We start from the raw sequence: 27,811 nt of genomic DNA, 5'->3' as shown, positions 1-27,811 counted from the left end.
AAAATAGATCCTGGAGGCCTGTCTGTCTATCTATCTATCTATCTATCTATCTATCTATCTATCTATCTATCTATCTCGGCCTCCAGGATCCACTGGGCCTCAGCCCTTTGCAATGTGGACACTATTGCTATCTGTTGTGGATAAGTGGAAGATTTATCTTTCCCCCCTAAACATGGTGAGAGGGAGGAAACCTTTAAACTGGTTGTGGAGTGAGGGGAACACTGGCTGGCTCACCTGAGCATAATTGGACTCTGTATGGGTTCAATCCTGCTTCCTGCAGGATTCAGGCATGCCAGCCTAGGCAACTCAATGGGGCACCTGAACTGAGCAGGATTGAACTCCCCCCACACCAGTTGATACATGGGGCGCTTTCAGACCTACTTTCTGCAGCTGCACCTCTACCTGCCCGACACCTGACACTGCACGACTTCAGGAGTGTGGCAGGTGGGTGTGGCTTTGGGGAAATAGCCTTGTGTACCAGTAGGGGAGGTCTTGTTTTAAATCTTTGGCGAAACAGACTGTGCTTCCAATGAAAGCAAAAACTGCCAGGAACAGTCCTGGGCCCGCAGATCACTGACTGCCTTCTCCTCTTCCTGTTTGGACTCAAGTAGAGAGAGTGGAGCTACAACCCCTGTTCACTGCTTTTGGAAGACAACCCTCACTCAACACACACCGTAATGGCATCCAGGAGGCACAGTTTGCCAATGGTGGCTGGTAGGGCGGAAGGCAGGGAGCCCACCACTAGGTGGAGCCAGAGCCAATGACAACCAACTATGCTAGTTTTGTCCTCGTTCTCCCTGCTGAGTTCCACAAGGGGCAACACCGAGACTAAGGAGGAAGCTGGCAAACAAGGCCACCCTGAAGACTGGTTGTAAAAAGTTAGGAAGGAGTTCACTCGAATGAAGCAACTTCCACTGCAATCCACACCTGAATCAAACAGAGGGAAAGCCACTGTAAAGTGATGTGTTGCTGTTGTTTAGTTGTTTAGTCGTGTCTGACTCTTCGTGACCCCATGGACCAGAGCATGCCAGGCACTCCTGTCTTCCGCTGCCTCCCGCAGTTTGGTCAAACTCATGTAGCTTCGAGAACACAGTCCAACCATCTCGTCCTCTGTCGTCCCCTTCTCCTTGTGCCCTCCATCTTTCCCAACATCAGAGTCTTTTCCAGGGAGTCTTCTCTTCTCATGAGGTGGCCAAAGTACTGGAGTCTCAGCTTCAGGATCTGACCTTCAGTGAGCACTCAGGGCTGATTTCCTTAAGAATGGAGAGGTTTGATCTTCTTGCAGTCCATGGGACTCTCAAGGCTCTCCTCCAGCACCATAATATAAACGCATCAATGTATGGGCCGCTTAAACTCTGATTGAAGGCCGCTGTAGGGCTTGAAACTCCACCCCTAATGTGCAGGAGGCGGGGCTTGGGAGCTCATGGATGAAGCCTGTTGAAGCAGGAGGCGGAGTTTAGTAGCCTTAATTCTTTACACAGACAGTTGAGGGCCTCTTTTTTATTTTTTTGAGTGGAGGTTTAATGCCCCTCTGCTGAGTGTGTTTTTTTAAAAGAACATTTGATGCCCATCTTGATCTTCCTCATTTTTGCACGCTCCTAGAAGGGAGGAGTAAATTGCATGAGATTGCACGAGAATGTTAAGCAGGGCAAGCTGGAAAAATCAGGAGGATTAAATTTTTAGAATGGCGGGGAAGGCGGAGGTCGGGCCCAGCGGGAAAATTAAAATCGCCCGACTGTGTGCTCTTAATTCCCCTACCCTGAGACCAGTTTAAACTCCTTTCCCCAGAGTAGGTGGCGATTAGAGTTTAGTGGAAGCCCTGAAATTTGGCTGCTGCTTTTTGAAACTAGGGGGTCTTTGCCATGCCCTCCAGCCTTGGGCGTAGGCTGACCTGCTCCTGCCCGGCCGGCTGCACAGGAAAGTATCCTGGCAGATCCTCTGCATGACGCCGCTGTAAGCCCTGGCTGGCTTTTTAATCCCACCAATCTGTCCTTGGGAGGCCAGAGAGAGAGAGACCTGGTTGGGGGGAGAAACGGAAGCCTTTCATGAGCCGGGCCCGGACAGGAGCACCTCTAGAGAGTACCATGAGCTGGCCGGGCGAGGAATGGAAGGTGGGGCTGCCGTCCCGGGCCTTGCGGGCCATCGCCGAGGTGGAGCAGCGGCTGGAGCGCCTGCAGAAGGAACGGCAGCAGAAACAGGTGCAGCTGGACACCCTGGAGGCCATGATGCACAAACAGAGGCAGAAGGTAATTGCAGGGGCCGTGGGGCAGGGAGCTTGTACCTGGCAGGAGTCTCCCATCCTCTGGGCACCTCCGCCATGCAAGGGGTTTCTGTGGTTCCGGTTTGGGGCTCCATTTATTATAATAAGAATAATGCAGACCCCCCAAGTGTCCCTATTCTTAAGGGACAATCCCGGATTTACAGAAGCCGTCCCGGTTTCTGATTTGAACCCAGAATGTCCCGCTTTCCCTTAGGATGGAGAAATGTTGGACGGTGTGCAGTTATTCGGCCACCGAGCCAAGGAGATAAGTAACTATACAACCTTTAAAAGACATCTGAAGGCTGAAGTATAGGGAAGTTTTTTAACGTTCAATGTTTTATTATGTTTTTATATATGTTGGAAGCTGCCCCCCAGAGGGGCTGAGGCAACCCATTCAGATGACTGAGGTAAAATTATTATTATTATTATGGAACAGGACATCCCAATTTTCACCAGAAAATTTTGGAGGGTATTTATACTCTCCAAATTTATTACTTGTACCCCGCCTGTCTGACTAGATTGCCCCAGCCACCCTGGGTGGCTTCCAACAGAGTATAAAAGAACACAACAAAACATCAAACATTAAAAACTTCCTAATACAGTGGGACCTTGGTTTAAGAACAGCTTAGTTTATGAACAACTTGGATTAAGAATGCTGCAAACTCGGAAGTAGGTGTTTTGGTTTGTGAACTTTGCCTTGGAAGCAGAACATGTTCCGCTTCCTGTTGAGTGTGTTCCATCTGTAAATTGAGTCCCCCGCTGGTATGGGAAAGCACGCCTTGGATTAAGAACACTTTGGTTTAAGAACAGATTAAGTTCGTAAACCAAGGTACCACTGTACAGGGCTGCCTTCAAATGTCTTCAGAAAGTCGTGTAGTTGTTTATTTCCTTGACACCTGGTGGGAGGGTCTTCCACAGGGGAGGTGCCACTACTGAGAAGGCCCTCTGCCTGGTTCCCTGTAACTTCCCTTCTTGCAGTGAGGAAACCTCCAGAAGGCCCTTAGAGCTGGACCTCAGTGTCTGGGCTGAACAATGGGGGTGGAGACGCTCCTTCAGGTATACAGGACCGAGGCCATTTAGGGCTTGAAAGGTCAGCACCAACACTTTGCATTAATCCAGAGGTGGGGAACCTTAGACCTGCGGGCCAGATGAGGCCCTCAGGCATCTTCCTCTGGCTTTCAGGAATCAGGCTTTATGATACACTCAGCTCCACCAACTCATTGGTCCTCCTTTTTTTTCTCCTGGCTGGCATGTGACCTTGAAGACCGACAATGCCTCTCGCTTGTGTGGCTGGAAGATAGAGGAACGTGTGTGTGTGTAAGGGTTTTTGTGGCCCTCGATCTGAAAATAAAATAAAATTCCCCATCCCTGAAAACTTTCAAATGTACGCAGTTTATTTGTTTGAGCGCCTGGGTCATGGAACTTATACAGTGCTTTTTGCGTGTGCTTCAGAGCTATCCTTACAACAACCCTGTAAGGTAGAACATCATTATTCTCCTCCCCGTTCACTGCAGACACACTGCATAGAGTTCCTAGCCCAGGGTGACCATGTGTCCTAGTTTAAATAATAATAATAATAATAAATTTTATTTATATCCCGCCCTCCCCAGCCGAAGCTGGGCTCAGGGCAGCTAACAGCAATCAAAATGGTCCAACATTCTAAAACATTCATTATAAAATTAATTAAATCAAATTAAAATCAAATTAATGGCAACCATCAAGCAAGATTTTGTGCAGATTGCCAGAGGAGGAGGTCAGGCTGCGCCCTGACAAAGGGCCTGGTGGAACAGCTCTGTCTTGCAGGCCCTGCGGAAGGATGTCAGGTCCTGCAGGGCCCTAGTCTCTTGTGACAGAGCGTTCCACCAGATTGGAGCTGCGGCCGAGAAAGCCCTGGCTCTAGTTGAGGCCAACCTAACCTCTCTGTGGCCTGGGATCTTTAGGGTGTTTTTATTTGCAGACCGTAAATTTCTCTGTGGGACATACCAGGAGAGGCGGTCCCGTAGGTACGAGGGTCCTAGGCCGTATAGGGCTTTAAAGGTTAAAACCAGCACCTTAAACCTGATCCTGTACTCCACCGGGAGCCAGTGCAGCTGGTATAGTACCGGATGGATATGATCTCGCAGCGAAGACCTCATAAGGAGTCTCGCCGTGGCATTCTGCACCCGCTGGAGTTTCTGGGTCAGTCAAAAGAGGATGCTCCTCTGTTCTGTTTAAAGACAAAGGGCACTTGCGAGGTTACCTATCAATAGCCAGCAACTGAGCAAGCCACCTTCAAGACTGCTCGGGTGCTGAGGCTAAGAAATAATTTGCTTCTAATCTCTTGTGAGCTATGAGTGAGCTGATATTTGAACCAAATGCGAAACTTATACCATTAACCCAGCTTTTGTCAACTTGGTGCCTTCCAGAGGTTGTTGGACTAAAACTCCCATCAGCCCCGGGCAGAACTGATGGGAGCTGTACTCCAACAACCTGTGGAGGGCACCAGTTGCCGACAGCTGCATTAACCAATATGCCGTCTTGGCTCTTATTCTGCCTAGCACTTATGTATTGCTGTTCCCATACGTTCAATTTATGGTGCATGTACTAGCTCAGAGTCCTCATACGGATCCTGCAAGGTAGGCCAGTGTGGTTATTGCCCCATAGCTCAGGGGTAGAGGATTAAACCCAGGCCAATTCGCTGATCCATGGCTAACTGGAGATTTGTAGTCAGCAAAAAAAGGAGGGTATGACTCTTAAGTTTTTGAAATTTATCAAAAAGCAAGCTTCTAGCTCTCGTGATACTGGAGAAAAACTCAGGAATATGTGTATAATCTGTGTGCTTTCTTGGCAAATAAAAAACCAGACTGCAAGCTGGGAAAAAGAACTGGAAGTGCAATAAACCAGGTGAAACAATGCAGTATTTTTATATGGGTCATGAAACTTGATTTTTTTAGTGTGGAGTGTTCAGAATGTACCCAGCGGAATCACATTTTGGAGCAAGGAATATCACTACAGTATATAGGCAGGATGTGCAGCAGAAGTGGGGAACTTTTTTTGGTCCGAGGTCCACATTCCCTTCCGGCCAACCTTCTGAGGGCCGCATGCTAATTGTGGGTGGGGCCCTAGACAAAAGTGGGTGGAGCAAGGAATGCAAGTATTACATACAACCCTAACACCTTTCTGTGCTCCAGCCAGAGAAGCAAGAGGCACGATCAGAGTTCAAGGGCACATTCCAGGCAGGCAAAAACAAGCTCTGTGTGTGTGCAAAGGATGGGTATGTGGCCCAGAAAGATTCTTGAGGGCCAGATAGAGAGCCCTGGAGGGCCACATCCCTGATGTATAACCAACATTGGTTTGCATCCAACAGAGTTTTCACTGAACTGAAATTGGGTGACGCATTTTCATTCATTTTGACAGGTCTCCTGTGAGCAAGGCTGGATTGGAGCTGTGATTCCTCCATTGGCGGGGGCTGGACTAGATGTCCCTTGGGTCCCTTCCAGCTCTACAATTCTATGATTCCGTGGACACAAACCACACTGCGTTCTTTTGGTTTTGTTTTAATGCGGCTCATCTCTCGCTGTTCTTTGCAGCACGAAGACGAACGGGCCTCGTGGGCCCTTCTCTCTCAGGAGAACCGGAGTCTGGCCGAGGCCTGTGAGCAAGTGGAGCGTAGCCGTCAGCGGTTGGCGCAGGAGCTGCAAGCCAAAGAAGCCCAGCTGAGCTGCCTGGAGGCTCAGCTCGCTCAGGCGACCAGACGCCAAACGGAACTGGAAGAAGAGCTGCGTAGGTACAGTAGCTGGGATTTGTGGGGTTGGTGGGGTTGGCGTCACAAGGGCAGAGATGAAAGCAGCAGTCTGTGCCCCACAGGTTTGCAGACTTGTCAGGTGGAAGCAGAATTCAGTAGCCACATGCAGAGATCCTAGGAACAACTTTTAAAATAGCAAAACAAGTTTCTAGACCTGAAGGCCATGAAGGAAGGGGGGCCGCAATGCTTGATGAAAGGACAGGGCTTCAGGGTCCTAGACGGCTGTTTGCTGTGCCTGGTGCTTACAGGAGCAGACGAAATTATAGCACAGTCAGCAGATATATGCAGTTTAGTTTGATTTCCATAAATCTGTGCAGGTAGCAATATCTCTGAGCTTCCTTTGCTAATAAAAGCTGGCATTTGGAGCATGCAAAATGCTCTGTCTACATTCGCTCAGTAAGTCTTACAACAACCCTGTAAGGTAGGATAATGTTAACCTCTTGAATTATGGATCAGGGTGGGTGGGGTAAAAATAGAAAACATGTAGCCCGGCATCCTGTTCTCAACAGTGGCCAACTAGACACCTCCAGGAAGTCTGCAAGCACGACCTGAGCACAACAGCAACCTTCCACACTTGTGATTCCTGCCAACTGGGAATTGGAGGTATACGTCTCCCAACAGCGGCATAGCCATTGCGGCTAGTACCCAGTGATAGCAATGGGTTTGTCTAATCCTCTTTTTAAACCCTCCAAGCTGGTGACTACCACAAAACCTCCATTCATTCATTTATTCATTGATTGATACCCCACCCATCTGATTCAGTTGCCCTGGTCACTCCAGGTGGCTTCTTTGTCAAGGACAAAACATAAAGCCTGATGGAGAGTTTATACCCTCCAAAATTTCTCCGATGAAAGTAGTGATGTCCTATTCCATCATCATCATCATACTATTTATACCCCACCCATCTGACTGTATTGCCCCAGCCACTCTGAGTGGCTTTCGACATATATAAAAACACATTTAAACATTTAAAAACTTCCCTATCCAGGGCTACTTTCAGATGGCTCGGGGGTCGGATAACTCCATAACCTCCAACATTTCTCTATGAAAATAGGGATGTCCTAAGGCAGGGGTCTGCAACCCGCGGCTCCGGATCCGCATGTGGCTCTTTTACACCTTTGCCGCGGCTCCGGGGCGGATACTAGCGAGGGGAGGAGGCGCATTGTGCGCCCCGACACTCCTCACTGTGGCGGGCGCTGTACTGGCTGTGACGTCGCATGGGGGCGGTGCGTGCGTTAGTCACGCACCCTCCCGACGTCACCTTCCCACCCGCTGTCAGATCGTGGCTCCACAGATATATTTGTTTTAAATGTCGCAATGGTTTTGCGGCTCCCAGTTGTTGTTTTTTCTTCGGAAACGGGTCCAAGTGGCTCTTTTTGTCTTAAAGGTTGCAGACCCCTGTCCTAAGGAAAAGCAGGACATTCCAGGATTAAATCAGAAACCGGGATGGCTTTTGTAAATCTGGGACTGTCCCTGGAAATAGGGATACAGTACTTGGAGGGTCTGAGTTTTTGAGGGGATGCTTTGCTACCTGGAGCCAAATTCCAACATATTTTGGGGTCATATAAAGCTCCTAAACAAAATACGTTAGGTCAACAGATTCAAACTTCTTAAATTCTATTTTCCTGGATGAGTTCTTTATTTGGAACACCCCATGAAACATTTTTTTTAAAAAACTGGTCCATTCCATTGGCTGGAGTAAAAAGTCCCCCAGGTACAGGATCTCGCTGCAGACTGGTACACACAGGTACACTGCCTATGACTGTGGAGGATCTCCTTTCTCCTGTTTCCTTCCCTCTGCCTCTCTCCAGGTGCCAAATCGAACTGGACAAGCTGCAGTCGCAGTCCAACTTGGCCCTCCTGCCCCCCCGCTGGGGTTCCTCCACGCCGTGGGCCGAAGGTAAGAAGCCGGAAGATGAGGAAAGGGCACAGGGTCCTCTTAGGCCAAGCCAGCGAGCAAGAGGCGCCTCTTCCTACGTCCGGGGATTAGAGGCTTTGCCAGATGGAGGTGGAATTAGCGGCTGAAGAGTCACGGGAAAGAGTCAAGGCAGAGTCTGTGACTTCGTGGAGGGGGGTGAGGGAAAAGGAGGGGTTGTCAGTTGAGGGATTTAGATTTATTTAGGGCATTTGTACCCCCACTCTTTATCCAAAAAGGCTCCCACAAGGGCCGTCCCGGCCCACAGGCTTACAATCTGAAAACAAGACAAAATACGACACACAAGGGAAGAGGGACATGGAGGGAAGAGGAAAATCAAAACTCTGGTGGCTTGGAGATGGGGCGGTAGCCCACAGCAGAGTGGTTTTGCTCGTGTCTATATACCGTATTTTTTGCTCTATAAGACTCACTTTTTCCCTCCTAAAAAGTAAGGGGAAATGTGTGTGTGTCTTATGGAGCGAATGCAGGCTGTGCAGCTATCCCAGAAGCCAGAACAGCAAGAGGGATCGCTGCTTTCACTGTGCAGCGATCCCTCTTGCTGTTCTGGCTTCTGGGATTCAGAATATTTCTTTTCTTCTTTTCCTCCTCCAAAAACTAGGTGCGTCTTATGGTCTGGTGCATCTTATAGAGCGAAAAATACGGTAACCTACTACCACAGGTAGGCTTTATTCAATCTGCAGGCCCAAATTGGTTCCCGGGGCAACCAGTTCTCCCTCTTTTCTCTAGGTGGCATCGAGGCCAAAGCAGAGCTTAGCAGGACCCTTGCAGCCGGAGCAAGTGTGAGTATTGCTTTAATGTGGCTTTGGAACAGCTGGTGCCCTCCAGGCTTTAGGACTCCAGCTCCCATTAGCCAGCGCTGGTTGAATCCAATGGGACTTGTAGTCTAGGACACCTGAAAGGCATCAGATTGGCAGAGGCTACTTTTAAAGCTGGTCTTGGACCATGAGACTTTTTCTTACTCCTTTCCAGCAGATTCAGGACAGCAGCCCTGCCGTCGGAGGCCCCTGCGGGAAGGAGAGCCCCACCGCCTCCTGGCAGCAAGAAGCGGCTTGTCCCAGTGCCCCACCCGGGAGCCCCATCCCTACAGAGAATGGCGACGGGGCCCAGGCGATGGCATCAGAACTGGCATCCATGGGAGAGAGGCTCGAGAAAGAAAATCAAGGTATCGGAACGTGGTCTGTAGGTTTTTTAAAACCATGCGGCCCTCAGAATTCCGCCCGGCCCTCAGAACTCTCCCCGGACCTGGCAATTCTCCCTGGCCTTGCTGGGAATGTGTGAGGCTTACCATGCAAACGCAGCCTTTGCACCATTGCTCCACCCACTTTAGACTGGCCCCGCCCACCACACGGCCCTCGGAAGGGAATGTGGCCCTCAGGGTGGAAATGGTTCCCCCACCAATGCCTTTCCCCTCCTCTGCCATTCAGAGTTGAGACTCGCTCTTGGCAAAGCAGAAACCCGGATGCAGGAAAAGGAAAGGGAACTGTGGAATTTGCAGGGGCAGCTGGAGCTGATCCGAGCTGAGCTGGCTCAGTGGAAGAAGCAGCGAGGCGGCCAGACGGAGGTGAGTAGGCATGAGACTCTAAATTTCAGGATCACGGGTTCGAGCCCCACATTGGGCAAAAGCTTTCTGCACTGCAGGGGGTTGGACTAGATGACCATCAGGATCCCTTCCAACTTAAGGATGACTTAAGGCTGAGTACACAGCTCTAGTGCCAGCCTTTGTCTATGCCATGGTGGCCTGCTTGACCAAACCTCTGGTGTTGAGGGGTCTATGCTACTGTCACCCGGTTGACCAAACCTCTGGGTCTTGCAAAACCAGGCTAGCAGCAAACTCATACATTTTGGTGAGACCCTGGTAGGGCCATATTGTGGAACAAACTGGAAGGCCAAATTTGCCACATCCACACAGAGAGGGCAGCAGTGGGAGAAAGGGCAGGAGGTGGGTGATTGCAGCCTATAAGTATCTAGGTAAAGGTAAAGGGACCCCTGACCATTAGGTCCAGTCGTGACCGACTCTGGGGTTGTGGCGCTCATCTCGCTTTATTGGCCGAGGGAGCCGGCGTAAAGCTTCCGGGTCATGTGGCCAGCATGACTAAGCCGCTTCTGGCGAACCAGAGCAGCACACGGAAACACCGTTTCCCTTCCCGCCGGAGCAGTACCTATTTATCTACTTGCACTTTGACGTGCTTTCAAACTGCTAGGTTGGCAGGAGCAGGGACCGAGCAACAGGAGCTCACCCCGTCGCGCGGATTTGAACTGCCAACCTTCTGATTGCCAAGTCCTAGGCTCTGTGGTTTAACCCACAGCGCCACCCACGTCCTTATAAGTATCTAATCCCAACCAAATTTATGCACACATCTGCATGGCTCCTTTTAAGAAATACTATTATTAGGCAGAGCTTTTTGTGGGAGGGGTACATAAAGACATTAAACCTGCATGGTTCCAAAAGCGAGAAGGCATCCTCTTGTCCTCTCCGAGGGGCGCTGTTAATTTCGCTTTTTAACTGTGCGGGGGGCATGTGCCTCACCGTAATGGCCTCATTTGTCTCCACAAGCAACCCTGTGAGGAGGGCTGTTAATATTCCAAATAGAGGAAGAGAGATTGCAATTCTTGCTCTAGCAGCCGCATCCAAGAGCTGTAATGGTTGAGTGGGGATCTGGGCTGATTTGAATCCAGGCCTTGCCCTCCCTACTTTGACTCTTCAATTCCTAAACAGCTCCTGTGCCCCTACCTGCCTGTCCCGTGACAGTTAGGAGTTCAGGCTTTGTGATGGCCTGGGACTGGGGCTCGGACTCGGAACCAGAGGAGTCTCAGGCCGCACCGGATCCTTTGCCTCAGGCATCATCTGAACCAAGTCTGGGGCCTGATCCTGAAGAGCCCCAGCCTGCACAGGTTCTCCTGCAACAAGCACCAGCTGGGCCTAGTCAGAGGCCTGAGCCTGCCCTGGCTCCAAATAATAATAATAATAATAATAATAATAATAATAATAATAATAATAATTTATTATTTATACCCCGCCCATCTGGCTGGGTCTCCCCAGCCACTCTGGGCGGCTTCCATAGAAACCAAAAATACAGTAAAATATCACACGTTAAAAACTTCCCTAAACAGGGATGCCTTAAGATGTCTTCTGAATGTCAGGTAGTTGTTTATCGCTTTGACATCTGCTGGAAGGGCGTTCCACAGGGCGGGTGCCACTACCGAGAAGGCCCTCCTGTAGCTTTGCTTCTCGCAATGAGGGAACCGCCAGAAGGCCCTCGGCGCTGGAGGGGATTGCCGCGTTTCCTTCAGCTGGGCCATCACTTACAGCTGCTCCACTACCATTTGGATTAAGAGAGGCTGAGGCGGCCTCTGGGTCTAGTAACCCACTGACATCTCCTGAGCTGCTGAGACTAAGGTCTGAGAGAAGGAGAGATCTGAGTACTTGCAGGAGTGCTTGACTTCGGGCAAGACAGGGAGGTGAGTCGCCGGGGGATCAGGACCGGCTGTTACCCCAACAAAGATAAAAGGCTGTTGGACCCTGCCCCAGGTTGCGGGAGCAACATTGCTGCTTGCTAGAACCTGCCTGAGACCCTGCGCCTGACCTAGCCTGGTTTCCTGCCTTGGCCCTGTCGGACTGACTCCTTGCAGACTCCTTGGATTCGGGACAGGACCTGGACTGCGTTGCTTGGGTTAACCCCTGGGCCCAGCACAGGCTTCCAGCTTGGTGGAGGGGCTTTGAGCTCCACCACCTGCTTTTCATAAAGAGGCTTGCCTGCAAAGTGTTAGCTCCCCGCCCCCACCGCCGCAGATAGGGTGCATCTATTGCCCCTCGCTGGGGTAGCATGGGAGAACTGTAATTATGAATTTGCAAAAGGAAAGGATGGAAATGATTCCCAAACCAGCCCACTCTCTTTTAAATGAGGCATCCCCTGCCTTGTAAAAAGATAAACAAACCCACATCATGAAGTTCTGGTCCATCAGGGCAAATGGGGAACGGCCCCACCGACCTCGGCCTGCCCTCAAGCAGCCCCCACCTGCCTGCCTTTCTTACGGCCAGTCCAGGTGGTGGCCCTGCCTGCCAGCTTCCTCTTCTTTGGTCTCAGCATTGCCCCTTGTAGAACTCAGCAGGAAGGTGGATGGGGACCAAACTAGCTTTAGTTGGCTCTGCCTGCCATTGGCTCTGGCGCCACCTACTGGTGGGCTCCCTGCCTTCTGCCCTACCGGTTCTAATGGGCACCAGCTACTGTTGGTGAGAGAGAGAAAGGGGATCCACAACCACCCCCTAAATCCTGGCCTCAGCTCTGCACAAAACCATGACGAAGCAACTTTGCTCGTTGGGTATCCCCCCCCTTCCTCATGCACCGCCTGACATGTTTTACGAGGCCCCGTGTCCTTGTTGGTTGGCTGGGCGCAATTATTAGCACCATTAATTATCGCCTGTGTTTCTTCGCAGGAAACGCTACTGAAGGTAGCAGCCAATGTTTCCCATCACCCCCCCCTCCCAGCCGGCCCCCAATCTGCAGGTGGAGAGTTTTACAAGGCTGCGGCTCATCAGCCGAGTGCCTTTTTACAAGCTTCTTCTCGGGAACAGGTCAAGGGAGTCTTGGCAGTGCTGGAGGTTGCAGGGGGCGGGGGACGAATACAGGCACTTTTATGCAGAGCGGTCTGATCCAGCCTCTCCATTGGCTGCAACACCAGGGGAACCAGCAGAGCTTCACAGTTCCTGCCTCTTTGGCTGGCTAGGGAGTGTGGGACCTCCAGGCCTCCCTATGTGGTCCTCATGGCTTTCCCCAGCCCAGGCCCCCTCCCAGAGGACACCCCTCACCAGCCTTGCTCCTCGCTCTCCTCAAAATGGTCCTGTGCTGTGCCCTTGAATTGTGATAATTCTTCAACTGCCTGGCAACAGAGTGGATAGATAGATGTGTAGATTTGGGGCCTAGACATCTCTGCCTTTCTCCTCATGGCTGTAGCGTAGCCCATAATACAATAACACATAGGGTGCTCTTCCCTCTTAATAACTTAAGAGTCTGGCTGCTGGATCAGACCAATGGCCCATTAATTTCAGCATCCTTCTCTTCCAATGGCCACTGGGCTATTGCTCAGGTGAGGACGTTTCAAGTGGTGGCGCAACAGTTGACATTTATTGCCTCCCTCTAATGGATTGGAGTTCCTTTCTTTTTCTTCTGTTCCAGAGCAGCTCCCTGGAAAGCAGAGGGAGGCGGCCGTCAGTGGATGTGGGAGACCTGCGCCAAAGCAGGCACCAGCAAAAGGTGGGCTAATCTTCCTAACATATTGTTGCACCCCCCCCCCCCCAATCTCTGAATGTTTCAGGAGTTTCAGGATTCATGTTTGTTTTTGGAAATGAGGCACAGCGGAGACCGTGGTGTCCTTATGATAGATGGTTTATTTCCATATATATATACAATCCGAGCCTACAGTGGAGGGTTTTACAGCATTTACACTCCAATAGGGTCTTGCTTCTCTCATAGCTGCAGCCTTGGATTCAAGCAGAAATCTGAGTGAGGCTCTCAAACTCGCTCTGGCTTGCTGCTTTACTTCCAGGTCACATCACTGTGACCAAACTCTAACTCTGGCTTCGTCCTTCTTCTAACTAACCATGAGTTTGCTGTCTTGCACAGAGCCACTTTCCTTTGTTTTCCTTAATGGCCCATCTCCCAGGCTATCGCCTCAACACCAGGGGTGCCATATTTCAAAAGTAAAGACCAGGACACCCTGGAAGTTGTTGAGCACTTTTACAAAAACAAAAACAAAACCCTACAATTTTTCGATTGACTTGTCTAAAATCCAGCACCACATTTTGGAAATTCCCCCTGGACGTCAATTCCGCCTTTGAAAATCCAGGCGTATGGCAGTCCTACTCAACACAGGCAGCTAGCCTGGCTTATGTTTTAACGCTTGCTGGATCCAGGGGTTAGAAAGGTGTTGCACAGAGCCTTTTCCCTCCTCCCCCAAACTCATAACAATATAATATAATACAGTACATAATGTAAACCATACGCATGTGCTACCGGCTGCTTTCAAACATGGAGCTCAGGCAGAACTGCAGTACAAAGAATCCATGGGTGCAAAAAGAGCACTGGGACTCAGCCGCGATTGATGATGACGCCGTCACTGAAATGTCACTAAGTTAATGGAGACTTGTAGCAGGATACTGATCTGTCTCTACAGCTGGGGTGCTTCTGAATACCAGTTGCTGGAAACCACAAGAAGAGAGAGTCTCTTGTGCTCGAATCCTGCTGTTCTAGATGGGCTCCTGGATAAGTTACGACTTGGCGGTTTCACACTCTTGTCTCTCTTTTTAAGTTCCTGGCAGTGGCTGTCTAAGGTCCTCTGGCAGAGAGAATTCCCTTTAAGACCTCTTTAAACTGCGATTGAAGCAGGAACCTTCTGCATGCAGAGCAGGTGTTCTGCCACTGAACTGCTGCTTCTCCACGTTTTTGAATTTTTAAAAAATGTGCTGGCAACTCCCCATTTACATGCATTCAAGGCACAGGCAACTGCGCATGGGCACATCGCTGCAGACCTGGAAGTGGCACAGAAAGGGGCAAGGGTGGCCCTAAAAGAGTGCGGAAATGGCAGAAATGGTGCGAAAACAGCGCCTAGCAATCCCAGAAGCCTTTGCACTGACCATTGAGGCCTGTGCAGAGTTGGAGTTAGGTAAAGAGAATGCGGTTAATGTCAGACCTGCAGACACTCGTGCTTCCTTATAGAGAGTCATGAATAGCTGAAGCCTTAAAAAGGTAAAGGGACCCCTGGCCATTAGGGTCCAGTCATGGCCGACTGGGGTTGTGGCGCTCATCTCGCTTTACTGGCCAAGGGAGCCGGCGTACAGCTTCCGGGTCATGTGGCCAGCATGACTAAGCCACTTCTGGCGAACCAGAGCAGCACATGGAAACGCCGTTTACCTTCCCGCCAGAGTGGTACCTAATTATCCACTTGCACTTTGACGTGCTTTCGAACTGCTAGGTTGGCAGGAGCAGGGACGGAGCAACGGGAACTCACCCCGTCGCAGGGATTCGAACCACTGACCTTCTGATTGGCAAGTCCTAGGCTCTGTGGTTTAGACCACAGTGCCACCCGCTTAACAGTGTATTAAATGGTTCAGTGATTTGACAGTGTCCGCATTCAATTTTTTCCTTTATTTTTATTTTTTATTTTTTTATTTTAAAATGATGTTTATTAATATTTCACAAACAATAAAAACAAAATCCAACATTTAAACGTTTAAACATTTAAACTACAAAAACAAGACAAATAAAAATACACAGTAGAAAAACAGTTGATAGAAGAAAGATAGAAAGAAAGAAAAAAGAAAAAATGGAGAGTAAAAAGAGGAGAAAAAGCCACAAAACAAAGCTAAAAATGAATTAATATTTTCAAATCTTATATTTTCTTCACTAGTTTCTTGACCTCCTCACACCTCCCATTTTGTATTCCAGTTCAAATATTAAATTCAGCAAATCCTTACCCTCTAGCATTTTATCCTTACTCCATGTACTAACCTATTATTATAAATATCCATTTCCAATTATCATTCCCTATTTACATTTTCTTAAGCATCTCTTTACCAGTACCACTTATTTTCAATCAAACGTCATTTCAACATTCCTTAATTTTACAGTGCTTCTGCAGGTAATCTTTAAACTTCTTCCAATCTTCCTCCACCGACTCTTCTCCCTGGTCACGGATTCTGCCGGTCATCTCTGCCAATTCCATGTAGTCCATAACCTTCATCTGCCAGTCTTCCAGTGTGGGTAGCTCCTGTGTCTTCCAATATTTCGCGATGAGTAATCTTGCTGCTGCTGTTGCGTACATAAAGAAAGTTCTATCCTTCTTTAACACCAATTGGCCGACAATGCCCAGGAGAAAGGCCTCTGGTTTCTTCAGGAAGGTATATTTGAATACCTTTTTCAATTCATTATATATCATTTCCCAGAAAGCCTTAATCCTTGGGCACGTCCACCAAAGGTGAAAGAATGTACCCTCAGTTTCTTTGCACTTCCAACATTTATTATCGGGCAAGTGGTAAATTTTTGCAAGCTTGACTGGTGTCATGTACCACCTATAAATCATTTTCATAATATTCTCTCTAAGGGCATTACATGCCGTGAATTTCATACCCGTGGTCCACAACTGTTCCCAGTCAGCAAACATAATGTTATGACCAACGTCCTGTGCCCATTTAATCATAGCCGATTTAACCGTTTCAATTTTTTCCTTACATGTGTCTAATGTAAGTATGGAACAACAGTCTGCAGGTTTTATTGGAATGGCATTTTACCATAAAATTAATAAAGTGCTCTTTGAGTTGTTTTAACTCAGCTCTCCTGCCACAATATTTGCAACAAAGGAAAAGGCCACGACCAGAAAAAAATGGGTGGACCAGAATAATAGTCTCCAAGAAAACAACAACCCAGACTCCTTTCTTTTGCCAACTTTCTCTTTTGCAGTGGGGGTATCGAGGCAGCCGTTGGACAGACATGGGTGGGGAAACTGGCATTCTGCCTTGTGCCCTGACCTCTCTGCTCTTAACGCCCACTTTCAAAACAGGGCCTGCTTGGGACAGAGAAGGTGCCCTCTAGTGGCAGCCGTCGTAGCATAAGCTCCTCCCGCTTGGAGCAGCCAGTTGAGAAAAGGGGAGCTCACACCAAATTGAAAGGTGAGACTCTGCACATGTTTTTGTGTGTGTTTGTGTTAGATGGCAGTGATATAAAGAGCAGTCTGCTTTTGTTTTTCTTTTTGCAAGAATCGCGAGCCTTCAGTCCTTGTTATATTTATCCCTGGTCATGGTTCTATAGAAATGTGCATATTGTAATTATATTTTGTATGTTATGTATAGTATTTCATATATTGCATACCTTTATGGTATATATATATATATATATATATATATATATATATATATATATATATGGAATAATTATATTTTGTATGATATGTAGCTTTCATGTAGGTGTATGGGTTTTATCCATTGTCCTACTCAGAGTAGACCGTTGAAATTAATAGATATGGCTATTCATTTAAATAAAGTTTACTACAAGCAGAACTTATTTGGATTCCACCCTATTTTGCTTACTGTATTATGGCATTTTTCAGTTGTAGGGTAATCCCTTGCTACCAAGGGAACACGTTTGCAGGTTAATAAAGCAAGAAGGTTTTTATTTTTCTTTAAAACTCTGTTAACTGTGCTTTTCTTTTATGTGTTCATTCCTGGTTATAGTTATACTCCAGTTTTTTCTCCTAAGAGCTCAAGAGTTCGTGGTTCTTCTCACTCCCCATTTCATATTCACAACAACTCTGTGAGTTAGGCTAGACTGAGAGACTGTGACAGCCCCTACCCCCCAGATGACGGAGTGAGCTTTCATTACTGGGTGGGGGGATTTGAACCCTGGCCTCCCAGGTCCTAGTCCAACACCCTAACCACTGCACCACACTCCTGCTCCAGATTTTATGTACTGGTTCTAAAGGAGCAGTAGCCCTTTAAACTAGGGCTGTAACCTCAATCCTAAATTTGGATGATTTAAGGCTACTTAGTTAATGGATGACAAACCGGTGAACTGGTTCCCCCACTAACTGTGTTTGAACTCCTCCTGAGTGGGGAGGAACAGAAATATTTTTTTCTTTTGATGGACAGTGTCAGAGGTGAGTGCCGTGTCTGTGTGGCTATTTATAAGTGTAATGCCTAGTAATAAAAAATATGGAATTGAAATGTTGTGCATTCATATTCAGAAGTTTGCATTTTAACTTTCAGGAACTCTAATTAAATCAATTTTTTCTGTTGTCCAGGTGTAAAGAATTGGAGAATGGAGGATTTTTTTAAATTGTACATTTCTGTAAAAGAAATATATGGGGCTGGATTCAATGAATGTGTCCCACTAGTGAAAGCTTGCACAAGAACTTTCACTAGTGCAGTGGGGCTCTCCCCCATTGGCTCCCTCCTCTGCCCCCCATGTCCCCCAAATCTTTGGGGGGGTTGGGAGACCCCCCCAATGGTGTATGGGGGGGAGAGAGCAGATCCTTCCACCAGGCAAGCCGAAATGCTTTTGCTGACAGAGTGATCTCCTTAGCACTATGTTGAATTCCTCCCCAACCCATAATATTTTTTTTTAATACAAGGGAGCATTGCAAGCAAGATTTATACACAGAATGGTAGAACGTAATATTTTTGCCTCCAGATCCTGATTTAGGCACACCTCAATCAGATTCTGCTATATATGACCGTTACCTCAGAGTAGACCCACTGAAATTTTGCTTGCTGCTTTTTCTCTCCACACACCCACCAGCACTAGCAATCTGCCATGTGCAGTTCAATTTTTGTTTTAACTGGGGCTTCTTTCAAAGCACATTTGAAGCACGCAGCTCCCCCCCCCCAACCCTGGGAACTGTAGTTTGTTATGGGTGCTAGGAACCACAGCTCCGTACAGGGGCAAACTATGATTCCCATGATGCTTTGGAAGTGTGCACTTAAAATCTAAGACCTGAATGACCACCACAGTGCGAAATTGTGATTTTATCTCTTTTAACTACAAAATATCACTGTTCTCAGGCTTTCTCTTCTCTGCCATCTCTTTCCTCAGGCTTTCCCTCCCCGAGCTCCCGGGCCCAGAGTACGGAGCGGGGCCGGGAGGAACTACAGGCCCTCAGAAACGAGGTTTTGACGTTGCGGCGGCGCCTGGATGCTTCAGAGAGCCAACGCAAAACCCTCCTTGAGGCTTGCTGGCAGCAAGAGAAAAGCCGGGCCTGGGCCCAGGAGAGGCAGTTGGGTTCAATGGTGGGAGCGGCGGCCTGGCAAAAGACAAAGGGCTCCCCAGAGATCCATGGGGTTTGCCAGGCCCCCAGGAGCAAAGGACAGGCCTCGGTGATGGCGGCTGGTGGGGAAGTCTCTGTGGCAGAAGAGGTTGTGGCAGAAGAGGTTGAGGAGGATGGAGGGGCAGTTGAGCCCAGGGCTGCGGCAGATCTGGGGAAGCAGCTGACCTCGGACGTAGAGACGTCTGGAACAGGAGAAGATGCGCCAGCCACATGGCAGGCTCACAGGGAAACTGAGGCAGAGGGCCAAGGAGGCAGGACCCCTGACCCGGAGGGGAACGTAGAAGGTTTGCAGGAGGACCTCTTGGACTTGGCCTCTGGCAAGGCCCAAGCCGAAGCCCAAGCCATCTTGGCCCAGGAGAAACTCCAGGTCCTGCAGGCCACGCTGGGGAGGCAGACGGAGCGGTTGGCGCGAGCCATGGAGACCCAGAGCCGCCACGTGGAGGAGCTGCTGGCGGACGCCGAGGAGAAGGAGCAGTTGATGAGGAGCCTCCGCCAAGAGCTGGAGGAGACCAAGAAAGCCTTGGAAATGGCCGACGCCGAGGGCCAGAGGCTGCGGGCTCTGCTGGGGCAGAGGGAGGCGGAGGGGCACCGTGCAGAAAGCCCCGCAAACACCTTGGAGGTGCGCGGAGGCAGCGAGACCTCAGAGGTCCCTCTGGTGTCGGCCCAGCTGCAGGGAGACATGTTGAGCATTGCGGATTTTGGTCTAGCAGGACGTCTGCCCGAAGAGAAGCCGGTGCAGCCGGGAGTCCAGGAACAAGTAAGTTTACTCTCCTCGAGGCGTGCTAGGAATCTTTTATGGATTTTAATTGTTGAAAGCATCTTTGTCCCACTCTTCCGCCAAAACAAAAGGCCCCTGGACCAGCTTACAAAGGTCATTGATGCTATCGGTCCCTGCCTGTGGTTTGCAATATAAAAGACACTGCACAAAAGGAAAAGGAATTCGGAGGGAGAAGGAAAAGAAGCCAGATCCGAGGCTTACACTATTTAAAGAAAGAGAGAGTGATGACATTTTGAATATATATACAGTGGTGCCTCGCAAGACGAAAAGAATCCGTTCTGTGATTCTCTTCGTCTAGCGGTTTTTTCGTCTTGCGAAGCAAGCCCATTGACGGATTAGCGGATTAGCGCTATTAGCGGCTTTTAGCGGCTTATCTGCTGATCGGATCAGCTGATAAGCGGCTTAGCGGCTTAGAAAAAGGGGGGGAACCCCGCAGGAACTCGCAAGGCATTGTCGTCTTGTGAAGCAAGCCCATAGGAAATTCGTTTTGCGAAGCACCTCCAAAACGGAAAACCCTTTCGTCTAGCGGGTTTTCCGTCTTGCGAGGCATTCGTCTTGCGGGGCACCACTGTATATATATTGGGGGGTGGGGGTGGGGAAGGGGGTGCTAAGCACAAAATTCCTATTGCCCGGTGTCTGGACTGATCTCTTGTAAGCAGCCTTTTGAGATTAGGGCTCAGGCTATCCAACTTGTTGCACTGCTTTCCCCTAGGAAAAATAGCTCTTAGGCTCTCAGTCAGAGCAAGCTGCAATTCTGGTTTTCTCTGGATTGATGTTTGCTCCAATTTAGCACGAAAGCTTGGGTTTTCCCTGGGAAAGGCTCTGACCCATGTCTAGAAAGTGCAAATCAAGCAGGGGGCAAGCGGAAGTGTGGGCGAGCTCTTAGCGGTGTCTGTTTTCATGGGTGACTCTCTGTCTGCAGCTGGAGGCCTCTCTTGCCCAGCTTCAGCAGGAAAACCGGGTCCTGCGCAAGGAGCTGGCTACCTGGGAGGCCTGGCACCAGAAAAGAGGAGAGGAGGACACCACTGGCCCCTTGGGACTGGCTGGCTCGGGAAACGGCAGAGAAGCAGCTGAGACTGCAGATGGTAAGGGGGTGGGGTGGGGTGGGCATAGAATATAGGGGGAGAGAATCCAACTGAGGAAGAAAAGAGGAATACCTTGTTTCATGCACTGGGAAATCATCTGCAGCATACATTTAAAGCACTATGATATCACTTTAAATAGCCATGGCTCCCCCCCACCCAAAAAAATCCTGTTGTTAAGGGTGCTGAGAGACTATTCCCCTCAGAGCTCCGGTTCTCTGAGTATTTTCCAGGGAACTCTGGGAATCGTGGCTCTGTGAGGGGACTAGGGTTCTCAGCTCTCAGCACCCATAACAAACTACATTTCCCATGATTCCTTGGAGGAACATGGAGCCAAATATTTTCCTTTTTTTTTTTTTTGAAATGGCAATGTTTTTCCTTTTAGCACAGGAAGGTCATGGGAGAAACCGGACATCTCTTCTTTTGTCATCGCACTGTCCTTAGGTTGCAAGCACACCTTACATTTAGAGCACACAGCTGCCCCAATAACCCCAGTTTGCTAAGGGTGCTGGGAACTGTAACTGCGAGGGGCAAACTACAACTCCCAGGACGGTTGGGTAGGGTGCTTTAAATATCTGGTGTATATGGACCCTAATGCAAGGTCTCTGTGTCTTGCAGTTCCTGAAGCTTCCCAGAAGAGAGAGCCCTTGTCTCAGGGGAGCCGACGAAATGCCCAGACCCAAACTGAGGGATCAGAGTGCGGCCATCGGCGCAGGGAACGTGTCTCTGTGGCCTTTGATGACACTCAGTATGAACCCTACGGGCTCCCTGAGGTGGTCATGAAAGGTATGTGGGAAATTGGGGAGGGAAAGAGAAAAAGGAAGCACCACAAGGCCATCAATGGTGCCATGAGGTGAGTTTAGAGTCTGGACTTAATGGGCTTACAGTGGAAATCCTTTTTTGATGGATATATATATATAACTTTAAACAAGGTTAGCAGCAAGCCTGGCTACTCTCGGAGGGGCCCCCTTGTTTATCTGCTCAGTGAGGCCCTGGGCATCTGCTCCAAAGTCCTGTTCTGAACTGCCATTGGCCCTTTGAGGAGGGTTGGAGGAGGCTTTTTGTAGCAGACTGGCCCAATTACACCACATTTAAAGCCCTATGATGCCACTTTAAACAGCCATGGCTCCCCGCACAGAATCATGGGAACTGTAGCTAAGAGTGCTGAGAGCTTTTTTAGGCCTCTCTATTTCCCTCACAGAGCCAGAATTCTGAGAGTTCCCAGTGAAGAGAAATGGATTGTTACACCACTCTGAGAATGGCAGCTTTGTGAGGGGAGTTAGTGGTCTCCTAATAGTTCTCAGCACCCTTAACAAGCAACAGCTCCCATCATTCTTTGGGGGAGCCCGTAGCTGTTAAAACAGTATAAGTGCTTTAAATCAGAGGCGGATTTAAGGCAGCACAACCGGTTCCACTGCACTGGGAGCCGAGCCTAGCTGGCGCCACAAGTATGACGTAATGAATGGAGCAGAACAAAAATGCAGCCAGAAATACGGTTAGAATGTATATAAAATGTTTGTTTAACGGGAAAGTGCATTGAAGAGCATGGGATGGTGCTATTTTAGGGGGGGATGCATACGATAGTTTGCATGCAAACCTTTCAGGTGAAAGGAGATTCTTTTCAACTTGAAGACATAGCAGAAAGGACATCCCCACCACTGTGTCCACTTTAGCAGATCTGGCCTTGTTTCTCCGCCGCAGGTTTTGCTGACATCCCATCTGGTCCCTCTTGCCCATATGTTCTCCGCCGGGGCATTTTGGGAAGTGCCCCTGTTGCCCAGCTGGCCCCGCGAGCAGAACCAGAAGAGGATTCCCCTGAGGCAGAGGAAGGGACAGGCGTCTGAGAACAGCCTCGCAGGTGAGAGATCCTGGTGTCAGGTGCAGTTCTGAGCCGGGTGTGCAAGTCCTGTTTGCATTTTAATGCAATAATAAATTATATGCCTGCCATATGGGGATTAGTGGCAGGAGAACACACACACACAATAAAAAGGATTTTGCAACCCCTAGTAGGATAAATATCGACCGTCTGTTACCATCTTCAAATATCTAAAGGGCTGTCACATGGAAGTTGGAGCAAGCTTGCTTTCTGCTGCTCCAGAGGACAGGACCACAACCAGTTCTCCTTCACAGGAGGTTTCCAAACAGAGTTCAGGTGGCCACCTGTCAGCGTTTCTCTAGCTGTGATTCCCGCACTAGGTGTCCCTTCCAACCCTACACAGTATTATGATTGTCTGAGGACCTTGCTGTCCTGTCTACATTTGAGCATATGCCATATTTCAATTTCATGTGGATGCCTATTTGGATGTTTGGAGGGCTTACACATTAACTTACCTGTTTAATTTAAAATGCACAAACTGATGGCTCCTTTGTCTGTAATGTCAGTTGATGATGGGGGTCCCGGTCCCGTCCCCCCCGCTGTTAGACCCATTAAGCATTCTGTTCAAGTGAAAACAGAGTGGGGTGGAAGGGAAAGAAATGATAGCTCAGTGGTTGAGCATGCCAGGCACATCCAATTTAAAAGGGTCTCAGGTAGCAATTGATGGAGAAGACAAAACCCTGGAGATAAAACTGCCAATCTGAGCAGACAGTCCCAAGTCTTCTCCCTCACTGCATACTGGCAATGCAACTTCCTCCCTCTTTTAGTATGAGATGTGTAACATTTCCCTCCCCTTTCCTCCCTACCCCCCCCCCATTGTCTCAGCACAGGTTATCATTCTCTCCGTATTGCACCTGGCCTTTTCCACCTGTGCCAACATTTCTGCACCAGCCACCAAAAGACGTGTGTCTCTGTGGGAAACCCCGCAGAGGCTTCCTTGGTTCCTGATCTGAAAGGAGATGGGCTGATGATCTCTGCCACTGTGCACTAGAGTCTCCTTTTCGCTTCCCTGGCTGCCACGCTCTGTCAATTTCTGAAAAGATGATGTTCCTTACAGGCATTCTAAGCCGAAGGGGGGGAAGTATTTTCAGTCTTTTCATCCTCCCCCCGCCCCCACCCTCCCTCTCCTGCATCCTTCTGATACCCAGAGGACTTTTTGGAAATGAGGAAGAGTATTTGGGGAGCATCCACTGGAAGAGACTAGCAGAAAAGGCGCAATCATCCCTCCTGGATTTATACCACCCCTCACCTATCATTGGAGGAGACCATCTTTCCACAGTGGCCATTCCTATTTGACAGCCAATCACAGACTCCATAGCTCCGAGTGAGTAACCAGTAGCAAAGAGGATGGAACACATGGCTGCAGTTGGTTTCCTGCCCTCCACATTTATTTTTTTTCACCTGGGAGAGCAGGGGCTGTTGCTGCTTTCCGATCAGCAATAAACTGCCTTGCCAGGAGAATCGTACTGTTTAAAAGCGGGGGGTTTTGTTTTGTTATTGGAGCAATGCGAATGATGGAAGATGTGGCAAAATCAACACGGAGCAGCACAGCTGCCTGCAACCAGTTTTTCAGATAACCGCATGTGATGAGCTTGCACATACATGCTGTGTGGATGCTGGCAAGCCAGGAGCGTTTGCCACTTGAGACGGCCAGGATGGTGTTTGCCCCCAAAGCCAAGTGCAAAAAAAGGGTAAGGATTCTGAAGATACTCAACAGGCAAAGAACAAAGCCATCCTAAGCAGAATCACTATTTGTTGTTGTTTAGTTATATCCGACTCTTCGTGACCCCATGGACCAGAGCACGCCAGGCACTCCTGTCTTCCACTGCCTCCCACAGTTTTGTCAGACTCATGCTGGTAGCTTCGAGAACACTGTCCAACCATCTCGTCCTCTGATGTCCCCTTCTCCTTGGGCCCTCCATCTTTCCCAACATCAGGGGCTTTTCCAGGGAGTCTTCTCTTCTCATGAGGTGGCCAAAGTATTTGGAGCCTCAGCTTCACGATCTGTCCTCCTTCCAGTGAGCACTCAGGGCTGATTCCCTTAAGAATGGAGAGGTTTGATCTTCTTGCAGTCCATGGGACTCTCAAGAGTCTCCTCCAGCACCATAATTCAAAAGCATCAATTTTTCGGCAACCAGCCTTCTTTATGGTCCAGCTCTCACTTCCCTACCTCACTACTGGGAAAACCATAGCTTTAACTATACGGACCTTTGTTGGCAAGGTGATGTCTCTGCTTTTTAAGATGCTGTCTAGGTTTGTCATTGCTTTTCTCCCAAGAAGCAGGCGTCTTTTAATTTCGTGACTGCTGTCACCATCTGCAGTGATCACGGAGCCCAAGAAAGTAAAATCTCTCACTGCCTCCATTTCTTCCCCTTCTATTTGCCAGGAGGTGATGGGCCCAGTGGCCATGATCTTCGTTTTTTTGATGTTGAGTTTCAGACTATATTTTGCGCTCTGTCACCCTCATTAAAAGGTTCTTTAATTCCTCCTCACTTTCTGCCATCAAGGTTGTGAATCACTATACTGTATAGAATCACTATACTGTACATAAATATTACACACAAACACAGGTTTCAGAAGGGGAGATATTTATATGTTTGTGGGAGGGGTGAGAATCTACAGCTTTTTATTAATAACAAGATGATAATAATTACTGGATTTCTTACCCACCCTTGTCCATAAGGTCCCAGGATAACAACAAGATTAAAATTACCGTATTTTTCGCCCTATAGGACGCACTTTTTCCCCTCCAAAAATGAAGGGGAAATGTATGTGCGTCCTATGGGGCGAATGCAGGCTTTCGCTGAAGCCTGGAGAGCGAGGGGGGTTGGTGCGCACCGACCCCTCTCGCTCTCCAGGCTTCAGGAAGCTATCTGCAAGCCGTGGGAGAGCTGCGCGACTTCGCAGATCAGCACGCCCCAGGCTTCAGGCTTCGTGCAACTCTCCGCTAGCCGTGGGAGAGCTGCGCAAAGTCGCACAGCTCTCCCACGGCTTGCGGATAGCAGCCTGTTCTGGGAGCTGGGGTCGGGGTTTTTTCTTTATTTCCCCCCCAAAAAACTAGGTGCGCCCTATGGGCCGGTGCGCCCTATGGGGCGAAAAATACGGTAGTTAAAATAATTTGCGGTGGCAGGGAAAGGGCAGATCCAAAACATGGGGTTGTATCCAGAGCTAGCCCAACTCAGGAGTAGACTTGCTGAAATTAATGGCCAGGGTAAAGAGGTGTATCTTCAGCATATGATGGAAGCTCTACGCTGAAGGTGCTACCAGAGAATGCTGGCTGCTCTGTTGCTCTGCCCACCACCGGTATCCCACCGCCCAAGGTTGCCCCAGTAGATAACGTGGCCTTCAAAAGCCTCCCCTCATTCATCAGGCAATGCCAAGAATCAAACCTGGGACCTTCTGCAAGCAAAGCAGGGACTCTACTGCTGAGTGATGATGGTTCCTCCTGCTGCTCTTCTACCTTCACTGGGAGTGCTGGAGACATGCATGCCTTGAGGTCAGGCAGAAGCAAGGGGAGCCCAAGCCAGGGAGCACACAGACCACCAGCAGCCCGCTGACATGAGTGGACATTGCCAGTCTGTCGTCTTTCCATATTGTGTGTTTCTTTTGGTGTCTAAAATGTGAACCACCTCGGGTGCCTTGGCAGAAAGGCAGTATCCAATCAGTTAATCAATAATAAAATAAACCACACACCCCACTCTGTCTTAGATTCCTCAATATGAAATGGCGGTGGCGGGGAGGGGGGAGAGATTTCAGTCTTCTTGAACCACTCTGACATTACATTTAGCAAGGTAGTGGTAATAATAAAATTTTTATTATTTATATGCCACCCATCTGACTGGGTTGCTCCAGCCACTCTGGGCGGCTTCCAGCAAAATGTAAACAACACAATAAAATATCAGACGTTAAAAACTACCGGATTACAGGGCTGCATTCATATGTCTAAAGAAAAAATTGTATAGTTGTTTATCTGTTTGACATCTGATGGGAGGGTGTTCCATGGGGAGGGCGCACTAACGGGAAGGCCCTCTGCCTGGTTCCCTGTAACTTCACTTGGGAACTGTTGTTTGCGAAGGGTGCTGGAAATTGTAGTTATGTGAGTGGATGATTACACTTCCCAGAGCTCTTTGGGGGAAGCAGTGTGTTTTAAATGTGCTTTAAATGTGTGGTGTAGATGTGACCCCCTCTTTTTTCTACTTAGTTTTAGGGTAGGAAAGTGTAGTAATAGTAATTAAAATAATATTTAAATATATATCCTGCCCTTCTTCCCAAAGGAGACCGGGGGTGGGTGGGGCAGGCACATAAATAATTTTTAAAAATCTAAAAATGACTCCACTACAGATGCAGACTCAGAAAGATTCATCACATTTAGTCACCCAAAAGATTAACTGGCTATACCATCATCAAGCACCCTTCACCTATCTCCACAAAGGATGCTCCTTCGCACCCTATGTACACACAGGGTTGTTTTTACCAGTGATGGATTGAGTCACTAAGCTCATTTATATACCACCTCCACACCATGGTGCCCAAAGCAGGTTATGACAAATATCAAAATACCCTCAGGTGGTGCAGAGAAATCAAGTTAAAAAACTAGCAGTAAATTCCGAAAGGCAGCAATTCAGCAAACCTAGAATAAATGTAACGCTATGGGAGAAATCTGGACAGTGCAAAATAAAAAGGAAGCTAGCAGACATCATTATATTACTATTATTATTAATTACTTTCTTGTGGTGTCACTTTTTAAAAAATCTTTGCTGGCACTTTTATCAAGATAAGAGTGCCTGCACCTCTTTTTCTCCTCCCCCCCACCCCCGCAAAAAAGCCACCCATTTATTTTATTTTCTATCCTGCCTTTCCTCCCAAAGTAGCCCAGAGCAGCAACCACCCAAGTGGTAAAACAATACAATTAAAAATAAAAACCTGTAGAAGATAGAAAAAGCGTGGCACGTCTGTCGAGACACCCTGCGTCCCAAGGGGGCTGATAAAAAAGTGTGTGTTTCCCCCCATTAAGATTTCCCCACCTTTTCTCCAAAAAGCAAACTATTTGATTCCCTAAATGGTTTTGAGTTGAGGGTGTTGGAATTTGCCACTTTCAGTTATTCACAATGCTTTGCGAATACGTGTGTGTTTACCTTGGTGATAAATCTTTAGCAATGAACACCTTGGCTTCCCCAGGCAAGGCAAGCCAGCTCTCGCCTCCTGAAAACCTCTGCCCCCAAACCACCCCCCTCCCTCCCGGCTCCATTTCCCACCCCCACCCCCCAAAGGGCTAACACCCAC

General features: G+C 48.7%; 1 protein-coding gene across 3 annotated transcripts; it reads left to right on the top strand.

The window, feature by feature from the left end:
• The first annotated feature begins 1,244 nt into the window (after positions 1-1,244).
• On the top strand, positions 1,245-25,020 carry LOC310694474 (uncharacterized protein). 3 transcript variants are annotated; one of them, XM_083477530.1, is made up of 13 exons: positions 1,248-2,246; positions 5,830-6,026; positions 7,856-7,944; positions 8,707-8,759; positions 8,953-9,142; positions 9,405-9,541; positions 13,155-13,232; positions 16,534-16,642; positions 18,561-19,549; positions 20,493-20,655; positions 21,271-21,438; positions 22,354-22,510; positions 23,354-24,497. In XM_083477530.1, the coding sequence occupies exons 1-12, from the start codon at positions 2,046-2,048 to the stop codon at positions 22,494-22,496; spliced, it is 2,517 nt and encodes an 838-aa protein (XP_083333656.1). In that variant the 5' UTR covers positions 1,248-2,045; the 3' UTR covers positions 22,497-22,510; positions 23,354-24,497. The 3 variants fall into 3 exon arrangements, 2 of the variants coding, with proteins under 2 accessions (XP_083333656.1, XP_083333655.1); XM_083477529.1 differs by having other exon boundaries at positions 8,950-9,142; XR_014519726.1 differs by lacking the exon at positions 20,493-20,655 and having other exon boundaries at positions 1,245-2,246; positions 8,950-9,142; positions 23,359-25,020.
• Positions 25,021-27,811: the final 2,791 nt, after the last annotated feature.

This window comes from Podarcis liolepis (assembly GCF_965112155.1).
Source record: "Podarcis liolepis genome assembly, chromosome: 15".
In the NCBI taxonomy this organism is placed as follows: Eukaryota; Metazoa; Chordata; class Lepidosauria; order Squamata; family Lacertidae; genus Podarcis; species Podarcis liolepis.
The sequence above is the reverse complement of the archived record's forward strand: the minus strand, read 5'-3'. Positions and strand labels throughout refer to the sequence as shown.

Excerpts from the sequence above, each read along its gene's own strand:
- LOC310694474 (XM_083477529.1), top strand. The coding sequence starts at position 2,046 with ATGAGCCGGGCCCGGACAGGAGCACCTCTAGAGAGTACCATGAGCTGG. Across the intron at positions 7,945-8,706 it reads CTCCACGCCGTGGGCCGAAG|GTGGCATCGAGGCCAAAGCA; the intron begins GTAAGAAGCCGG and ends TCTTTTCTCTAG. Across the intron at positions 13,233-16,533 it reads AAAGCAGGCACCAGCAAAAG|GGCCTGCTTGGGACAGAGAA; the intron begins GTGGGCTAATCT and ends CTTTCAAAACAG.